Raw genomic sequence first — 18,230 nt, forward strand, 5'->3', positions numbered from 1 at the left:
GTCTGGAGGAGTCGGGGTGTCAGTCTGGAGGAGTCGGGGTGTTGGGGTGTCAGTCTGGAGGAGTCGGGGTGTCAGTCTGGAGGAGTCGGGGTGTCAGTCTGGAGGAGTCGGGGTGTCAGTCTGGAGGAGTCGGGGTGTTGGGGTGTCAGTCTGGAGGAGTCGGGGTGTCAGTCTGGAGGAGTCGGGGTGTCAGTCTGGAGGAGTCGGGGTGTTGGGGTGTCAGTCTGGAGGAGTCGGGGTGTCAGTCTGGAGGAGTCGGGGTGTTGGGGTGTCAGTCTGGAGGAGTCGGGGTGTCAGTCTGGAGGAGTCGGGGTGTCAGTCTGGAGGAGTCGGGGTGTTGGGGTGTTCCAGGCTGGCTGCATTTCCATAGAGAAACATGCAATGCTGAGTCTCCATGATTGAAGGAACTGAAATCCAATGAATGAGTTGGGTGGGGGAGGGATAATCAGGCTTGAGGAAGGAGGAGCTAGATGATGGGGACATCCTTCATCTAGGAAATGAGGCGGGGCTCTATATGAAGCTGCAGCTTCTAATGCACATGGTGAGAAGCTCACAGTGTGCAGCGAAATCAGAATAAGCTGTTTCAGTCCTGGAGAGGAGCCGGTACAACCGTGCATGACTGAAGGGAAGGTTAACTTTCCAAGTGGTTATTATCCTTTTTCTGAAATTGGGTAGGTGTGGCCCTTTTGAAGATTTGTTCCTATTTGATCCTCTATAATGGATCAGCGCCCTCTGGTGGTCGGGGTTTTTACATACAGTTTAGGGATACTTCTCTCTCAGCACAATGTTTTTATGGTTCTCAGTTTGCTGGATTTGATCCTCTATAAACCTGACTCCTGTTTTTCTGTGTCCTCTACAGGCTGGTAAATTGGACCCTCATTTGGTGTTGGATCAGCTGCGGTGTAATGGGGTTCTGGAAGGGATCCGAATCTGCCGGCAGGGATTTCCCAACAGGATCGTCTTTCAGGAGTTCCGGCAGAGGTACTGGAAACACGAGCTTGTAAAATAAAGATCTCAATATTTGTATTGTTATTTTTCTATACTATACTTGTGCTAATTTAAAAAAAAACAAAAAAAAAAAAAACTTAGGTCTCCTTCACATGTGCTTTGATCCCTGAAGAGCAATCCACGTTGGGATCGCTGTTCGGAGAGCATTTGACAGTGAAGTGGTGAAGTGTTGTTTTGCCTCCTCACCGCCTGCCTTAACCTCTTCACACCGGCCGCACATATATATATGCGGCCTCTCGGCGTGTGTGGGCGTTAGACATGCGCAATTCATTTTGGTTACAAATTTGTTTTTTAGCGAGTTTCGACAAATTAGTTCGGAAATATCCGAGTTAATGAAAAACCCGTTTTAACAAAAATTCGAAAATCTGAAATAACGACTTACTAAATGATAGGCATTGGAAATTTGCTTTCAAATTTGGCTGTTAGCGAATGTAACAAATACGAATTTATCCGAAGTTAGGAATGTCGCATCTAAAAGAATGGAACGTAATAAATAACAATAATAAAAACCTTTTATTATTATTATTAGTTCATTCCGTTCCATTTGTTATTTCGGATAATTCGTAACTTCGGATAAGTTCGTATTCGTTACGTTCGCTAACAGCCAACTTAGAAAGCAAATTCCAATAACTATTTTTTATGATTTTCGTTCTTTTGAATTCTCGGATTTTCTCTCTAATTTTCGGATTTTCTCATTTCTGAATTTTTTGAATTTACGGATTTTCGAATTGCGATCATAACGAATGACCCGAAAAAGAAAAAAAAACGAACAAATTTGTCTAGTGTGGGCGTACGCGGCCCTGTGTTGCCGCGCTCCCAGCACGGTAGCCGGTGGTTACCAGAAAGCTCCCGATTCATACTAGCAATTGGGAGCTCTCTGATCATGTGACCGCCAATCGCAGCGGTCACATGACCTGAATGCCTGCCTCCCTTTTTTTTTTTTTTTTAGAACCCTTAGCCAGGAGGTGGGAAGGGTCTAAAGTGGTTGTAAACCTCAGACATGAAATATGAACAAAGCATTTCTCTCTATAGTGTGTTCTTGTCTCAGTCCAGGGCACTAAGTGGCATTTCTGTCTGCTGATTCCTTCTGCTCACATCTGACAGGTAAAAAGAAAAAAAATGGTGACAGGGGAGGGAGCCCCAGCACACAGCCTGTGATTGACAGCCTCAGCTCTGTTCCTGTGTGCTGTGTGAAGGGGGAGTGTGCCTCTTCCCTCCAATCAGCTCTTAGAGCTCTCCTAACTGAGCTCTGCCGAGGGCATCTTCGGCTCCCCGCCCCCCCTGTTTTCTGACGGCTCAGACAAGCTTTATAAATTTGAAGGGGAGAAGAGAAGACTGCAGGTAAACAGGTACAACTTACGTAGGAGGATTTGTTTCCTCTCTGTATATCACCTGAGGCCGGTCACTTCACTGGGTGTATGGACGGGTTTACAACCACTGTAAGATCAATCAAGCTGATAGGGTGTTCCAAGATAGCAGAAATGAATGTCTCTTGTAATTAGTGATGCACCTCCCTTGATCTCCGCCCTCGGACGCTGTAACCGCATGCATTGCACGCTGGGAATTGGATTTTTCCGCTTCCTAGTATAGCGAGGGTTTTCTGGTAATGGTCATTGAGCGCGGGAATGTGTGACAGTAGCAGATCTGGTGAATTGTGGTACATTATTGAAACATTGTTTCAAAAATCAAAGTCAGCCTAGCAGATGGGTGGAGCCTGGCTGTGCCGTCAAAGCTTGGTCATGTGACAACAACTCCCATAGAGATCATAGGGCAGGACTGGATATCTCAGAGAATGGATGGAGATTGACCAATGGCTGTGGTTCTCCTTTCCAGGTATGAAATCCTCACCCCCAACGCCATCCCCAAAGGATTCATGGACGGGAAGCAGGCCTGCGAGAGGATGGTAAGAGACGCACTTTGGTCATGAGAATAGACGAGGTCACTTGATCCCTATGTGATTGCTTTGTTTGCACCCCCCGCCGCCTTGCTGACAGTTGGGTTCTCCCCGTAGATCCGGGCGCTCGAGCTGGACCCAAACCTCTTCCGAATTGGGCAGAGTAAGATCTTTTTCCGCGCGGGTGTGCTGGCGCACCTGGAAGAGGAACGGGACCTCAAGATAACCGATATCATCATTTACTTCCAATCCGTTTGCCGAGGCTACCTGGCCAGGAAGTGAGTATTTGACTTTTGTACAGTGAATGGGAAAACGGGAAATGCTGGCTGCCTGGTTAACATACTGATTCGGTGGTTTTAATATGATAAGCCACTGTCATTTCGGGTTTTGCATTGGCTCCTGGGAGATCTTGGTCAGCTTGGCATGGCACTTCTCCCGTAACATTTAAGACTGGCGGCTGTGGAAAATCTTGGTCAGCTTGACATGGCACGGTTCCAGTAACATTTAAAATACTGGCTGCAGGGCAGCAGCTAAAACGTTGTTGAAGCCAACAGCCAAGCAACCTGGAATTTCAGGAGGGGGTTGGTCTTTGTATTTTTAAATAACAGCCAAGTAATTAGAACAAAAAAAAAGCTGTAACTGTTTGTAAAAGTCTTTATCCTAAAAAATAGGATACCAACACATTCCATCATGTATGAGGATAAAAATACAGTGGAGCAACACATAGCATTAACAAATGCCAACCACATAGATGCACCAATGGGTTTCGACCCATACAGTCATGGTCTTCCTCAGGGGGATTTTTGCTCTAAAAAGATACATGTCAACAAACACAGAATTTAATACATTGTATAGTGCACACACATCTATGATCACGGCAATGATATATTTACTGCTAGAAGATGGAATCTGAGACAGAGATCCTGTAACCAGAAATTTTAAAGAATTTAGATGGTCCAGGAAGGTCCATGGTTAATCCTGCCCTCCCTCCCCTTATGCGGCTCTCCTGTACCACCTGGAGACCCGAGCGACCAGCCTGGTGTGTACGCCAGTTGGCCAGACAACTGAACAAAGCCAGGATTGGCTCCCTGCTATAGTAACCCGGTAGCGATTGATCTTACTTCACTTCAGCTTTAGCCAGATGTCAAAAAATCAAAAGCATGCAAAAATGCAGATCTTGGTGTTTTTTTTTTTTTAAATCAAAAAAGGTTTTATTGAACTTTCACATATAGTCCAGCAATAATCACTCTTCATGTTGCATTTACAGTTACATCAGTAATATCAATTAGGTTCACGGTCATGTATACAGTAATTATACCACCTGATTTGTCAATCTGTTGCAATATTCCAAACATCCACAACATAGCTTTCCCTGTTTTGGCTATCACAGCCCGTGTTATTTTATGCTATGCAGTCCATTTCGCTCCCCTTTATCTGGTTTAAAGAGATTGCAGGAGTCTAGACATCACCAACTCTCTTGGACTCAGTCCCGGTGTGTCCAGCCATTTTGACCAAATACGTTCAAACCTATTTGGACATCCCCTGTGTTGGTATATTAGCTTTTCCCTGATAAGGGTCTGTCCCATGTGTTCCACCCAGGAGCCCCTGGTGGGAGGCATTGTGGATTTCCACCCCATTAGGATAAGTTTCCTGGCCTGAAATAGAGCCCTGGAGAAAGCCACCCTATCCATCTCCTCCGGGATCTCCTCCTCCAGGACTCCCAGCAAGCAACACTTAGGGTCAGTGGGAACATTTGTCTGAAATACTCCATTGAGCGTGTCTAGCACCCCATTCCAGTAACGGTGGAGCTTCGGGCAGCGCCATAGTAGGTGAATGAGGTCCCCATCGTGCTGCTGACAGCGGGAGCATAGAGGGCTTGTCGCCCTGCCCATCTTGTGTAACTTCTTAGGGGTGTAATGTACCCTCAAAACTATGAACAATTGGGAGACTTTTTGTGCTACGTTAAGGGAGCAATTGGATATGGCTTGAAGAGCCTCCTCCCACTGCTCATCTGTGATTTGGCCAAGGTCCCTCTCCCAGGCAGGAGCCGCCTTGCATGGGTAAGCCCGTAAGTGTCTTACAAGCAGCATCTGGTAGCATTGGGATATGATTCCTTTGGTTTCCTTACTAGACTGTAGCACATGGAATATCGGAGTGGGTGACAGTATCCACTCAACAGCAGTCCCCTGCGCAGCCACCGCGTGTCGCAACTGAAGGTATGAGTAAAGCATATTATTCGGTAAGTTGGAATTGGCTTGTAGTTCTGTGAAAGGGAGCAGTTTACCGTTCCCGAATATTTGACAAAGTAGTTTTACCCCGTGCTTGCACCATCTAGACTTTTGGTTTAGTTTTCCCAGTTCACTATAGGAACGGTTGTCCCATATTGGACTGAAATCCGTGAACCCCTGTACCCCCTGAATTTGTCTAACTTTGTTCCATATTTTCTGTACCAGCGACAGGGTTGGGGCCTTTTTGTTGGATTTCGCAAATAGCTGGGCCTCAAGACCCATAGGGATAGTTTCTGCTCCAGAGGCAAGCAGCATCAACCGCGCTGCTGAGCCCTGTGGTTCTGGAGCCATGGAGCCAACCAACTGCTGCAACTGGGACGCTATGTAGTACAACCAGGGGTTGGGAACCGCCAACCCCCCGTTGTCCTTAGACTGCTGCAACTGTTCTAGTCTAATTCTGGGATGTTTATTGTTCCATAGCAATTTACGAAAAAGGGTATTTACTATTCTAAAGATTTTTAGGGGGATTACTACCGGTGTATTGTGCAAGAAGTATAATAATTGGGGCATTAGAATCATCTTAATTAAATTGGCTTTGCCTGCCAGGGACATTTTTAGGTTATTCCATGTGTTTATTTTATCACGAAAGCGTGAAAGCAGGGGGTATATATTTAGGGAACAGTAGTCTCCAATCCTATTTGTACGCCCAGATATTTGAAACTAGTGACCAGAGGAATGGGGCAATAATCAGGAAGCGCAACCCCATGGTCCCCGTCCAGCATCATCAGGGCTGACTTAGACCAGTTGATGGTTAGCCCGGAGTAGTGACCAAACAGTTTTATTATTGACATGGCCTCTGACAGTGAATTGCTCGGGTTTCCCAGAAAAAGTAACATGTCGTCTGCGTACAACATTATCTTTTCGTGCAGTGTCCCGTAATGGAACCCTTGAATCCGGTCGCTGTCTCTTATAAGGACTGCTAAGGGCTCTATCGCGATCGCAAAGAGCAGTGGGGACAGAGGGCAGCCTTGCCTCGTCCCCCTGCCCAGAGCAAAGGCATGCGAGACCCTATCTGACATTCGAATATTGGCCTGAGGGGACGCGTACAGCAGCTTAACCCATGTTATGAATCGTTTCCCAAACCCAAATTTGTCTAATACTGCCCAGAGATATGTCCAGCTAACGCTGTCAAAAGCCTTGTTGGCGTCTAGGGATAGCAGTGCTCTCTGACCCATATTGTCTGCCTGCAGTTGCATATTAAGGAACAGTCTTCTCAGATTGGTGGCTGTGGACTTTTGGGGCATAAAGCCTGCCTGGTCCTGGTGTATAATGGAGGAGATGACCCCGCCGACCCGAAGCGCCAGGACCTTTGCAAGGATCTTCACATCACTCTGGAGCAATGAAATAGGTCTATAGGAGCCGGGGTCAACCGGATCCCTCCCCCGTTTAAGAAGTAAAATCACATTTGCCCTTGCCATAGAATCAGGAAGTCTGCCTGTGTCCAGGCAAGCGTTGATCACTTTTAATAGTTCGGGGAGTATCTGTTCTCCATACTGAGTGAATACCTCCATAGGGAGGCCATCCCCACCCGGTGCCTTACACGTGGGAAAAGAGCAGGCCGCCACCCGAAGCTCCTCCAAGGTTATCGGAGCATCTAATTGTTTCTGTACTGCTGCCGACAACGAGGGCAGATCAATCGTAGACATATATTCTGCTAGTTCTGCATCCGAGTAAGCATCCCTCGGCCTATATAGGTCTTCATAGAAGGATGCCAGCTCGGATATGACAAGTTCCGGGGAATTGACTACTTTCCCATTGGCAGCCCGAATGGCCCCAATGGCTGGTGATTGCTGTTGTGATCGTGCAATTTTTGCCAGTAGGCGGCCCGTCTTCTCCCCCTCCTCATAAAATGCTAGCTTCGTGAAGAACCTTTTACGCTCTGCAGTGGAGGATCTCAGCCGGTCCAGGGAATCCTGGGCCGACATCCATGCCTCCCTAGTGGGGTTAGTAGGATCAGTTATATAGGCAATTTCTAGTTGCTTTACCAAGTCCCCAGCCTGTTCTAGCAGGACCGAGGAGTTGTGTTTAACCTGTTGTATTTCCTGGATGAAAATCCCTCTCAGATGTGCCTTAAAAGTCTCCCATTTCAAGTGAGCATCGTGTAGATATCTGTGTGTTTTAAAGAAACCCTCAATCTGCGTTGCTATTCCCTCCTGCGAAACAAAGAGCTTTAACCAAAAGGCATTTAGTTTCCACGGGGCTTTGGGTAGGTTGCTGGGGGGTCTAGTAGTTAACCACAAAGATAGTGGGGAGTGGTCTGACACTCCTCGTGGAAAATATTCCACTTTGGTTATATTGCTTACCAGATTTGGGGTACCTATACATAAGTCAATACGTGACAGTGACCCATGTGTCTTGGAAAAACAGGAAAATTGCTTGCATTCGGGGTTGCGATTGCGCCATATATCTATCCATCCTACTTCTGCAAGTAGGCGACTGAGAGCGGTGCCCCATCCACCCCCCGGAGGCTGTACAGGTGGATGCCTGTCCAGTTTAGGGTCTAGGTAACAATTGAAGTCACCCATTATTAATACCGGAATATCCGGTTTGTTAGCTAAATAAGAAATTAACAATTGCAATACCTCTCTGGAGAATGGAGGGGGCACATATACAAAAGCTAGTATCAAGGTAATCGTATACAATTTACAGTGCAAGAATACAAATCTACCAGATATATCAACTAAGGAGTCTAGCTCCTGGTATACTAGGGCTTTGTGTATCAGTACACTTACTCCCCGCGAAAAAGCGGAGTAAGTGGAGTGATAGGCCTTGCCGACCCATGCATATTGCAAGAAGCCAACTGTATCATCCCGCAGGTGGGTTTCCTGCAGGCCGATCACAGCCGGATGGAATTTCCGCAGTCCGGCTGAGATCATGGACCTTTTCAATGGATCGTTCACTCCCCGAACATTCCAGGTCACTATGGGTGTATCAGACATTGCAGAAGTTTAGTCCAGTTCTCATCTGTGTGGTGAGGTCTTATATTGTCCTGCAGCAGTTCCGGGAATCGCCAGTCAGCAATGCTTGCATAAACCATAGTGACCAGCCGGCCATCTGGAGCACAGGGTTCGCTGGTGATGCAGTTTAGATATTGGAGATGCAACAAGATGGTACAGAAAAACTGTATATTCAATTGCAGAGTAAGGTGAACCAGGTAGTAGGTCCAGGAAAAAAGAGAAAGAAAAAGGACTTGTGAGACATTCCCCGCTGGTTGCGCCACGCGGAGGGGTAGTAGATTGTGCGAGGCTTGATAGGCCCCAACCGTGCCAACAGGGCACAACATCTCAGGCCATAACAACAGTGGCAACACGTAAAGTTCAGTTGCGGAGTATATCCGCCAACCACCCAAGTGGTTATTCGACACTTGCAGTGAGCTCATAACATTGAAATTTCCTCGCTGGTGCTAGGTGAAAAAAGGAAAAAAGTCCTCTGTATAAGGAGTAACGGTGACTGTGTAGTGAGGGCGCCCTTTATCTCTGTGACGAACTGGCCAAGTAAAGTCATCCATCTTCATTGTCGCGTCTGCGTCGACGCAGGTCTTGCTCGTTTCGGTCCAGCCATTCAGCAGCATCGTGCGCGTTTTCAAAAAAGTGGTTTTGATCCCCAGCTGTAATTCGCAACTTGGCAGGGAATAACATTGCATATTTGAGCTGTAGGCGTTGCAGCCGTTTCTTGACATCCGCAAATTTAGATCTCCTGCGTTGCACTTCGGCTGAGAAGTCGGGGTAAAAGGAGATTCTGGTTCCGTTAAACTGCACGGCCCCTTTTTCTCTGGCTAGTCGTAGCACTACTTCACGGTCACGATAATTGAGGAGCCTGGCCAGCATCGCTCTAGGGGGATTTCCAGGAGGTAGAGGTCGTGGCGGCACTCGATGTGCCCGTTCCACCGCATACAGGGGAGAGAAGGCCTCCTTACCGAATATTTCCTGCAGCCACTCTTCAACGAACACTGTGGGGTCCCTGCCCTCCACCTTCTCTGGGAGCCCCACTATGCGAACGTTATTGCGTCTTAGACGGTTCTCGATGTCGTCAGTCTTTTCAAAGGCCTGGTGTGCATGTTGTGCAGCCCCCCGCACATCTCTGGTTAAATGAGGCATCTGATCTTCCATGTCACTTACTCTCCCCTCCACTGCTGTGGTTCTCTCCCTAATTTTCTGGATGTCCTGGCGGAGGAGAGAGACGGTCTCCTTCAGTCCCCCAAATTTTTCCTTAAGATCATCCACTGAGGCAGTGCATCTGTGGACTGCATGCAGGATTTCACTGAGTGTAGGTTGGGGACTGTCTTCCACTTGTAAATCAAACAGGCCTGGCATAGGATCCGGAACAGAGTCCATAATGTTTGTGTCTTCTGGCCTTTCTGTGTCCTCCCTGCTTGCCTGCTCCACTGACACTGCTGGGGTCTGTGTGCTAGTCTGTGTGGAGTCTGCAGAGCCTGCCAGTTTCTGTGTATAGTATAGCATGTCCCTGGGCTGATCTTTGGCCTTAGGGGGTTTCTGTGACTTACCCCCTTGGTCTGCTTTCTTGTCCTGGCCTCGTGGCGTTCTCTGCGGCTGAGATGTCCAGGCGCCATCTTGGATGTCCTGAGCGGCCGAGGCCGCGGCTTCTCCGCGGTTTCCACGGGTCATCATACCCCCACACTGCAGCCGTATCTATGTCCTGGGGTGTCAGGGATGCTGTAGCTACCAAATATTGCGGTTTTTAGGCGCCGGGAACAGCGAGGATAGGATCGTTAGGAGGATCAACAGCGGGAGCTCCGGTGAACAGGTCTGTTCACATGCCGCGCTAGGCCACGCCCCGATCTTGGTGTTTTTGAATGCTTTAAAAGGCAGAGCAGGGATTTGGGGTCTTGTAGATCCCTTCATAAAGAGTACCTGTCACATGCCTATTGCTGTCACAAGGGATGTTTTATATTTCTTGTGACAGCAATAAAAGCGATGAAACAACTTTCTTTAAAAAAAAAAAAAAAAAAAAACAGTGTAAAAATAAATTAATAGTTAAAAAAAAAAAGAAAGTAAAATCCCCCATTTCTCGTACGCAAAGGCGAACGCACGTATCAGTCCCGCATGCAAACAGCGATCGTTCCACAAATGTGAGGTATCACTGAGAAAGTCAGATCATCGGCAGTAATTCTATCACCAGACCTTCTCTGTAAATCCAAAGTGGTGACCTGTAAAGGCTTTTAAATCATCACCTATGAATAGTGACGTATTATAGTGTCACTAATGGAGATTTTTAGGTACAACAGTAGTTTGGCATCGTTGCACAGGCGTATGCAATTTTAAAGCGTGACATTTTGGTATCTATTTACTCGCCATAACATCATCTTTTATATTTTCCCAAAAAATTGGGTTATGTATTTTTTTGTTTGGGGGTTTTTTGCATTCAAATTCAAGGGTTTTTTTTTGTTTTGTTTTTCCCTAAAAAAAAATTGCGTTTGAAAAACCCATGTGCAAATACCATGTGACATAAAAAAAATTAGCAAAACCCACCAATGTATTTTCTAGGGACTCTGCTTTTAAAAAAACTATAATATTGGGGGGGTTCTAAGTAATTTTCTAGCAAAAAAAAACACTGATTGTTACATGTAAACAAAAAGTGCCAGAAAAGCCCGGTCCTTAAGTGGTTAGGATTCCTGGACTTTGTAAAGTAGATGCTCCAACAAAAGCGCCACTGTCAGTTTTTAGGTTTCGTAATCCGCTTTTGAAATATGACAGAATAATGTCATATGAAACCAAAAAAGTTAAAGATTAACCCCTCAATACAGCACTACAATATCTGTACACAATGTGACGCTATGTGAAAGTAATAAAAAGCTCATTTAAAGCGGAGTTCCGCCCACATTTTTTCACTCCTCACCATGCAGCACTAATGTGCATCTTTAAACTGAATTGGCAATTTTTTTTATTTTTTCTGTTCACTTATCTGGTTTATGCCTATATCTAATTTCACTTCCTCCTTTAGCCGCCGCGGCGCCGTACCTCATTTCCGGTTTTGCATTGGCTCCTGGGAGATCTTGGTCAGCTTGGCATGGCACTGCTCCCGTAACATTTAACATTGGTGTCTATGGAAAATCTTGGTCAGCTTGGCATGGCACGGTTCCAGTAACAGACGGAACACTGATGCAATGCCAGGAAACTGAATCAGTGTTCTGTCTATCACGGATGAGGAAGAGGCGGGGCTGTGTTACAGTGGACAGCCGCCAAACAGTTGAGACTGCATGACACAGGGGGAGACACCCGCTGTTTTGGTTATCAAAGGTACAGGTGGGCACAGTGGGGCTGCAGGTGGGCACAGTGGGGCTGCAGGTGGGCACAGTGGGGCTGCAGGTGGGCACTGATGATACAGGTGGGCACAGTGAGGCTGCAGGTGGGCACTGATGATACAGGTGGGCACAGTGGGGCTGCAGGTGGGCACTGATGATACAGGTGGGCACAGTGAGGCTGCAGGTGGGCACTGATGATACAGGTGGGCACAGTGAGGCTGCAGGTGGGCACTGATGATACAGGTGGGCACAGTGAGGCTGCAGGTGGGCAATGATGATACAGGTGGGCACAGTGGGGCTACAGGTGGGCACAGTGGGGCTACAGGTGGGCACAGTGAGGCTGCAGGTGGGCAATGATGATACAGGTGGGCACAGTGGGGCTACAGGTGGGCACAGTGAGGCTACAGGTGGGCACAGTGAGGTTACAGGTGGACACAGTGAGGCTGCAGATGGGCATTTACCCAGTAGCTGCTGCATTACTCACCCTAGGCGTATACTCGAGTCAATACGTTTTCCCAGTTTTTTGTGGTAAAATTAGGTGTCTCGGCTTATATTCGGGTCGGCTTATACTCGAATATATACGGTATATCTGTTTCTAAAAAGTCCAAAGACAAATGTATTTTAATCCTTTTTTTTTTTGTATCAAGTTCATCCGTAGACGATTGTGTTTCATGATCGGCAAACAGTGCTAGAAACTCCTTTTATTCGGTACAGATGCGTCTCCCGTGCTATGAGGTCTCTTCCACCTCCTCTTTTTTTTTCTCCACAGCCTTCAAATCACGAGGACTTGGAAAAATAAAACAATAAATAACACAATACTACTAGACCAGGTTTTTGGGAATTAGAAAGCATAGATATTCACAAACGTATATCTTGCAAAGCAAATCACAAAGTGTGTGAAGCAGAGTACAAAACACCTTCTCTTCAGTAAAATATATAATAAATCATTCATAAAAATAAGTGCAATAAAATATCGTGTAGATTCCACATCCACCAAATCAATAGGACAGCCAATCACCAGCCAGTATTGCTCCTCTTCAGAAAAAGATCAGCAGAAAAGCGATTTTGGATTTCCTAGCTAGTCGCTTCTCTAGTCAGCAGATCGTTTCCTCCTCTCACTTCACAATATTCACATCAAAGATCAAAGGGAAAATAAAACAATAAATGACAAAGTTTTCTGATAAAACCAAATGAGAAAATCTACTCACAAACATACATTTGGTAGAAGGATCTCACAGCGTGTGACGCGGTCGGCGGGTCCTCCTGGGATCTCTCCTATCCGCAGCATTCACCTTCTGTTCTCGATCACAAAGACTACGTCTGTTATATCCCTAAAATAATATCTTTATTCTACAGAGTAATGTAATATGAAGGTGACATTGTTTCCGCTAAAATCACAGACTTTGTTGGCTCGTTTTGTGGTTCACCCTTCTAGCCTTTGTCTCTTGTTCTGATCAGGGCCTTTGCCAAGAAGCAGCAGCAGCTCAGCGCCCTGAAGGTGTTACAGCGGAACTGCGCCGCCTACCTGAAACTGCGCCACTGGCAGTGGTGGCGACTCTTCACCAAGGTAAGTCCCGGAGGCGTTGTGACACCAATGTCTGTGTGGTCGGCCGTATTATTTTGTCTGCAACTCGCTGTGACCATCGTGAGCCCCGTGCATTCATCTCAGAGCTGTGTGTGGGTTTTCCGCTTTTATGGTTTCTAACTTTCCAAATGTCTTTAAACAAAAATTCTATTTTTTTTTCACTTTTTGTTGAAAGAGGTACATGACGGTGACAGTTATCAAAAAGATTCGAATTTTAAGCAGTTCCCATCGGAGGTACGCATATATGCGGCCTCTTGACGGGTGGGCTGAAAGGCCGCCCCCTCCTAGCACAAATCTCCCTCACCCCAAAAAAAAATCACCTTTTCTTCTCAAACTTTCTATCCTAGCTCAAAACTTCTCTCCAAATCCCCCCCCAGCACAAATTCTTCCTCCCTACCCAATTCTTCCCCCACCCCAGTACTAATCCCCACCCTCTCCCTTAGCACAAACATCCCTTCTGGTTCAACCCCCTGCTCCCCAAGCCCTCCTCCTAGCACATATCCCCCCCCCAAAGCCCTCATCCTAGCACATATCCCCCCCCCCAGCCCTCATCCTAGCACATATCCCCAGCCCTCATCCTAGCACATATCCCCCCCCCCCAAGCCCTCATCCTAGCACATATCCCCCCCCCCCAAGCCCTCATCCTAGCACATATCCCCCCCCCCAAGCCCTCATCCTAGCACATATCCCCCCCCCCAAAGCCCTCATCCTAGTACATACCCCCCCAAGCCCTCATCCTAGCACATACCCCCCCCAAGCCCTCATCCTAGCACATATCCCTTCCAAGCCCTCATCCTAGCACATATCCCTTCCAAGCCCTCATTCTAGCACATATCCCCCCCCCAGCCCTCATCCTAGCACATATCCCCAGCCCTCATCCTAGCACATATCCCCAGCCCTCATCCTAGCACATATCCCCAGCCCTCATCCTAGCACATATCCCCAGCCCTCATCCTAGCACATATCCCCAGCCCTCATCCTAGCACATATCCCCCCCCCCAAGCCCTCATCCTAGCACATATCCCCAGCCCTCATCCTAGCACATATCCCCAGCCCTCATCCTAGCACATATCCCCCCCCCCCCCCAAGCCCTCATCCTAGCACATATCCCCCCCCCCCCAAGCCCTCATCCTAGTACATACCCCCCCCCAAGCCCTCATCCTAGCACATACCCCCCCCCAAGCCCTCATCCTAGCACATATCCCTTCCAAGCCCTCATCCTAGCACATATCCCTTCCAAGCCCTCATTCTAGCACATATCCCCCCCCAAGCCCTCATCCTAGCACATATCCCCCCCCAAGCCCTCATCCTAGCACATATCCCCCCCAAGCCCTCATCCTAGCACATATCCCCCCCCCAAGCCCTCATCCTAGCACATATCCCCCCCCAAGCCCTCATCCTAGCACATATCCCTTCCAAGCCCTCATCCTAGCACATATCCCCCCCCCAAGCCCTCCTCCTAGCACATATCCCCCCCAAGCCCTCCTCCTAGCACATATCCCCCCCAAGCCCTCCTCCTAGCACATATCCCCCCCAAGCCCTCCTCCTAGCACATACACCCCCCCCCCCAAGCCCTCCTCCTAGCACATACACCCCCCCCCCCCCAGCCCTCCTCCTAGCACATACACCCCCCCCCCCAAGCCCTCCTCCTAGCACATATCCCCCCCAAGCCCTCCTCCTAGCACATATCCCCCCCAAGCCCTCCTCCTAGCACATACCCCCCCCAAGCCCTCCTCCTAGCACATATCCCCCCCAAGCCCTCCTCCTAGCACATATCCCCCCCAAGCCCTCCTCCTAGCACATATCCCCCCCATTCTTCCTCCTAGCACATATCCCCCCCCTTATTCTTCCTCCTAGCACATATCCCCCTCCCAACATCCCCATTACGTTTGCCAACACAGATAACCAGGAGGAGGTGCACTTTGCTCTCCCCTCCTGTCAGAGGAGCGTTCATATTCTATACAGTACAGGAGACCGGATCGCTTACTGTAGATCTCATCGCACTGTACACACACCGCCTTCTATCTCCTCCAAGGGCTGCTCACCTCCCAGCAGCAGCAAATGTGGATAGGGGGGCGGCGTGTGTATACAGTGCGATGAGATCTACAGTAAGAGCGATCCGGTCTCATGTACTGTATAGACCAGCGCCCTTCTGACAGGAGGGGAGAGCACAGCGCACCTCCCGCTGGCTCCTCTTCTCTCACCGCTCCAGGCTGCCGTCTCCTCATCCCTGGCTGTGAGTGCGGGCGAGGGAAGGAGCTCAGGGGTAGAACTATAACCTGGGTGGGCACAGCACAACCCACCCCTGCACCCCCTAAATCCGTCCTCCGGTTTTTCTCACCAAGTAGCTGAAAGCCATCGGGAGGGAGAGGGGAAGAAACCGGCTTTCAGTTGCTGGGTAAGAGACGCTGTCTTCCATTCTCTGCTTCACCGATCCGCCTGCTCTCCGGGCCCCCTACAGGAGGACCGGTGGCCTCCCCTTATCAGCGGCCTGGACAAAGTACTTACCTGTATTTTGTCTCCATAGAATATATTAATACAAATTGAAGAGAGACTTCTTTAAGTGTGTCCAAATAGGTATTAGAAGTGGAACTGATTTAAGGTTTCCTTTGGGCTATGCAGGCATTAAAGGAAACCTGCCAAGATGGCTTATACTGGCCACAGCTGCGGTTCCCATCCAGTGCTGAGGCTTCCATTGGCAGACCTCTGCTGACCAGTTTAGTACTGGGGCAGTTGCTGTGTGTGTTGCTCCAGGGGGTGAGTTCCACAGTGGAATAAGCACTGCTTCCAGGGGGCAAGCAATGACGGCCTCAAAGTAAGAACTCCAGCCTCTCCTGTGAATGGAGTAAGGCTTTGCATGCACCACATTTGTAGGCTGGTGGATTGCAGCGATCACTTACAATGCATGAGTGGACAGGAGGATATGTTTTTGCGTCCCACTGTATTCAAGACCTATTGTTTCTGTAAAGGTGGAGTCCTTTAAGGTTCAGACCCACCACTGGACCTAAAGGTGTCACAATGATTCTATCCTGCTAAGCATCATCCATTTTTGCACTGTAGCAGCTTGTACAAACACTACACCGCCATGTCATATATTGGAAATAGTTGTTCCTGTCCACAGTCAGAGGGCGGTCAGTTTGGAAACCCCAGATTTCATGCTATTTATATGGGTTTGCAATTGTTGTATAGTACAAACGTGAAAATTAGGTCAGCACACAAGTCCAGATGAAAGACAAGTTTTGCGTGCCCGATTTGGATTTTTGATTGTGTCCAGATAAAAGAAAAACATTTTTACTGGACTAACTCAAGCTTTGTGATCCGTCTAAAGCTCTACAAAAGTGGTCTCCAATCTTCAGCCTCGGGGGCCAGATGTTTCCCTTTGCTTGCTTTTATCCAGCCCTTGGGGCACTGTTTTATCCACTGATACCAACAATGGGGCATTATTCCCCCCAGTGACACCAATAAAGGGGCAAAATTCCTCCCAATAACACCAACAATGGGGCACAATTCCTCCGCCAATGATGGGGCATTGTTTTTTTTTCCCCCCACTGACGTTGGGACCTTTTCTGCTCCCGGTGGCCCTAGTCCAGCCCTGCTAAAGTCTAAAGGACAGAAAACCAGCCCCTTGTTTAGAAAGTTTGAAGACCCCTGTTCTACAGCCTACAGTTGGAAGGAACTCGCCTCATATATATGCATTGCAAGATAAACCAGCTGACTATAAAGAATTGTTTTATCTCAAACGTTCATTGGGGGGGCACATATGGCCACTGTATATAAGCCCCAGGCCTCAAGAGAGTTGAAAGTAGAAATTTCATTTTAATGTGCCGACCTGGTCCATTATGTTTGAGTTTGTGCTTATTTATCTCGTGTGATATAGTTTGGAAACTTGTAGCATTCTTGATCAACTGACTCAACGATCGCTCGAATTTCCAGAATTTTGAGAGCCAAGTTGTCTTCTTTTACAGGTAAAGCCCCTTTTACAAGTGACCCGACAGGAAGAGGAGCTGCTGGCCAAAGATGAGGAGCTGCTGAAGGTGAAGGAGAAGCAGTCAAAGGCGGAGGGGGAGCTGGTGGAGATGGAGAGGAAGCACCAGCAGGTGAGTGGTAGATAAATGACAAATTAAATATTGACTTTATTTTTCATATTCAAGGCTGCTATCTTGTGTTTTCTAGGTGGTCTTACAGTAAATAAGTTTAGTGGTTTAGACTCATGGAAATCATTAATGGTGGGATTTTTAGAGAACAATTGTGGAATATCTATGATGTCTTACCTTCTGTGATCTCATTGTCCAGCTGGTAGAGGAGAAGAACATCCTGGCCGAGCAACTCCAGGCGGAGACGGAACTATTTGCAGAGGCTGAGGAGATGAGGGCCCGTCTGGCGGTCAAGAAGCAGGAACTGGAGGAGATTCTGAGGGACATGGAGATCCGAATGGAGGAAGAAGAGGAGAGGAATCAGGTTCTGCAGAATGAGAAGAAGAAGATGCAGACTCATATCCAGGTATGGACTGCCTTTGTCTGCTCTGTCCATCTATACAGTATATCTCAGTAAGCAGGTCTGAGGACCAGGTGGTCTTCCAAACTACACCGAGCTAGCACTTAACCTGTCTTGCATCTTTCAGTTCCTGATCCGCATTCCATCTACCATTATTTGACTTTGTCTCATCGGTGCACCAATCTTCTTCTCAATGAAGTGTTCTGTTTTTGTCCACTGTAGGATCTGGAGGAACAGCTGGATGAGGAAGAGGCAGCTCGACAGAAGCTACAGCTGGAGAAAGTAACAGCAGAAGCAAAGATAAAGAAGATGGAAGAAGATATCCTTCTACTAGAGGACCAGAACTCCAAGTTTGTGAAGGTGGGGGACATTAGGTAGCAAATATGAATGTAATGTGTGGGTCATCATACACGGAACACAGAGAACTGATAATATTTCGATGTAAACTTAATTATCCTGTATTAGAATGTTAAGTGTATAATGGCACACATTATGGGTTTTGTAGTAAGAGTAGAAACTTTAACTGATAAATATCATGCTGAAATAGCAAGTTTAACAAGTATATGTTAGGATAATATCCCCCCGTAGGAGCTAATCTATGGAGGCATTGGAGTACCTTGATAGAATATTCATACCCCTTCAATTTTATACACTTTGTCATGTTACAACCAAAAACGTAAATGTATTTTATGTGATAGA

At 47.6% G+C, this 18,230-nt stretch overlaps 1 protein-coding gene across 1 annotated transcript in view; it reads left to right on the top strand.

Moving 5' to 3' along the window:
* The window catches only part of LOC141113413 (myosin-10-like), a gene marked incomplete in the record, with an annotated part of 160,446 nt that overhangs the window by 128,704 nt on the left and 13,512 nt on the right, over nucleotides 1–18,230 (top strand). The window contains 7 exon segments of the mRNA XM_073606470.1: nucleotides 860–981; nucleotides 2,842–2,911; nucleotides 3,020–3,180; nucleotides 12,911–13,019; nucleotides 17,003–17,134; nucleotides 17,331–17,537; nucleotides 17,754–17,891. Of these exon segments, the coding sequence (XP_073462571.1) occupies nucleotides 860–981; nucleotides 2,842–2,911; nucleotides 3,020–3,180; nucleotides 12,911–13,019; nucleotides 17,003–17,134; nucleotides 17,331–17,537; nucleotides 17,754–17,891 (939 nt within the window).

The sequence above is a fragment of the Aquarana catesbeiana genome, linkage group LG12, assembly GCF_042186555.1.
Source record: "Aquarana catesbeiana isolate 2022-GZ linkage group LG12, ASM4218655v1, whole genome shotgun sequence".
Classification (NCBI taxonomy): Eukaryota; Metazoa; Chordata; class Amphibia; order Anura; family Ranidae; genus Aquarana; species Aquarana catesbeiana.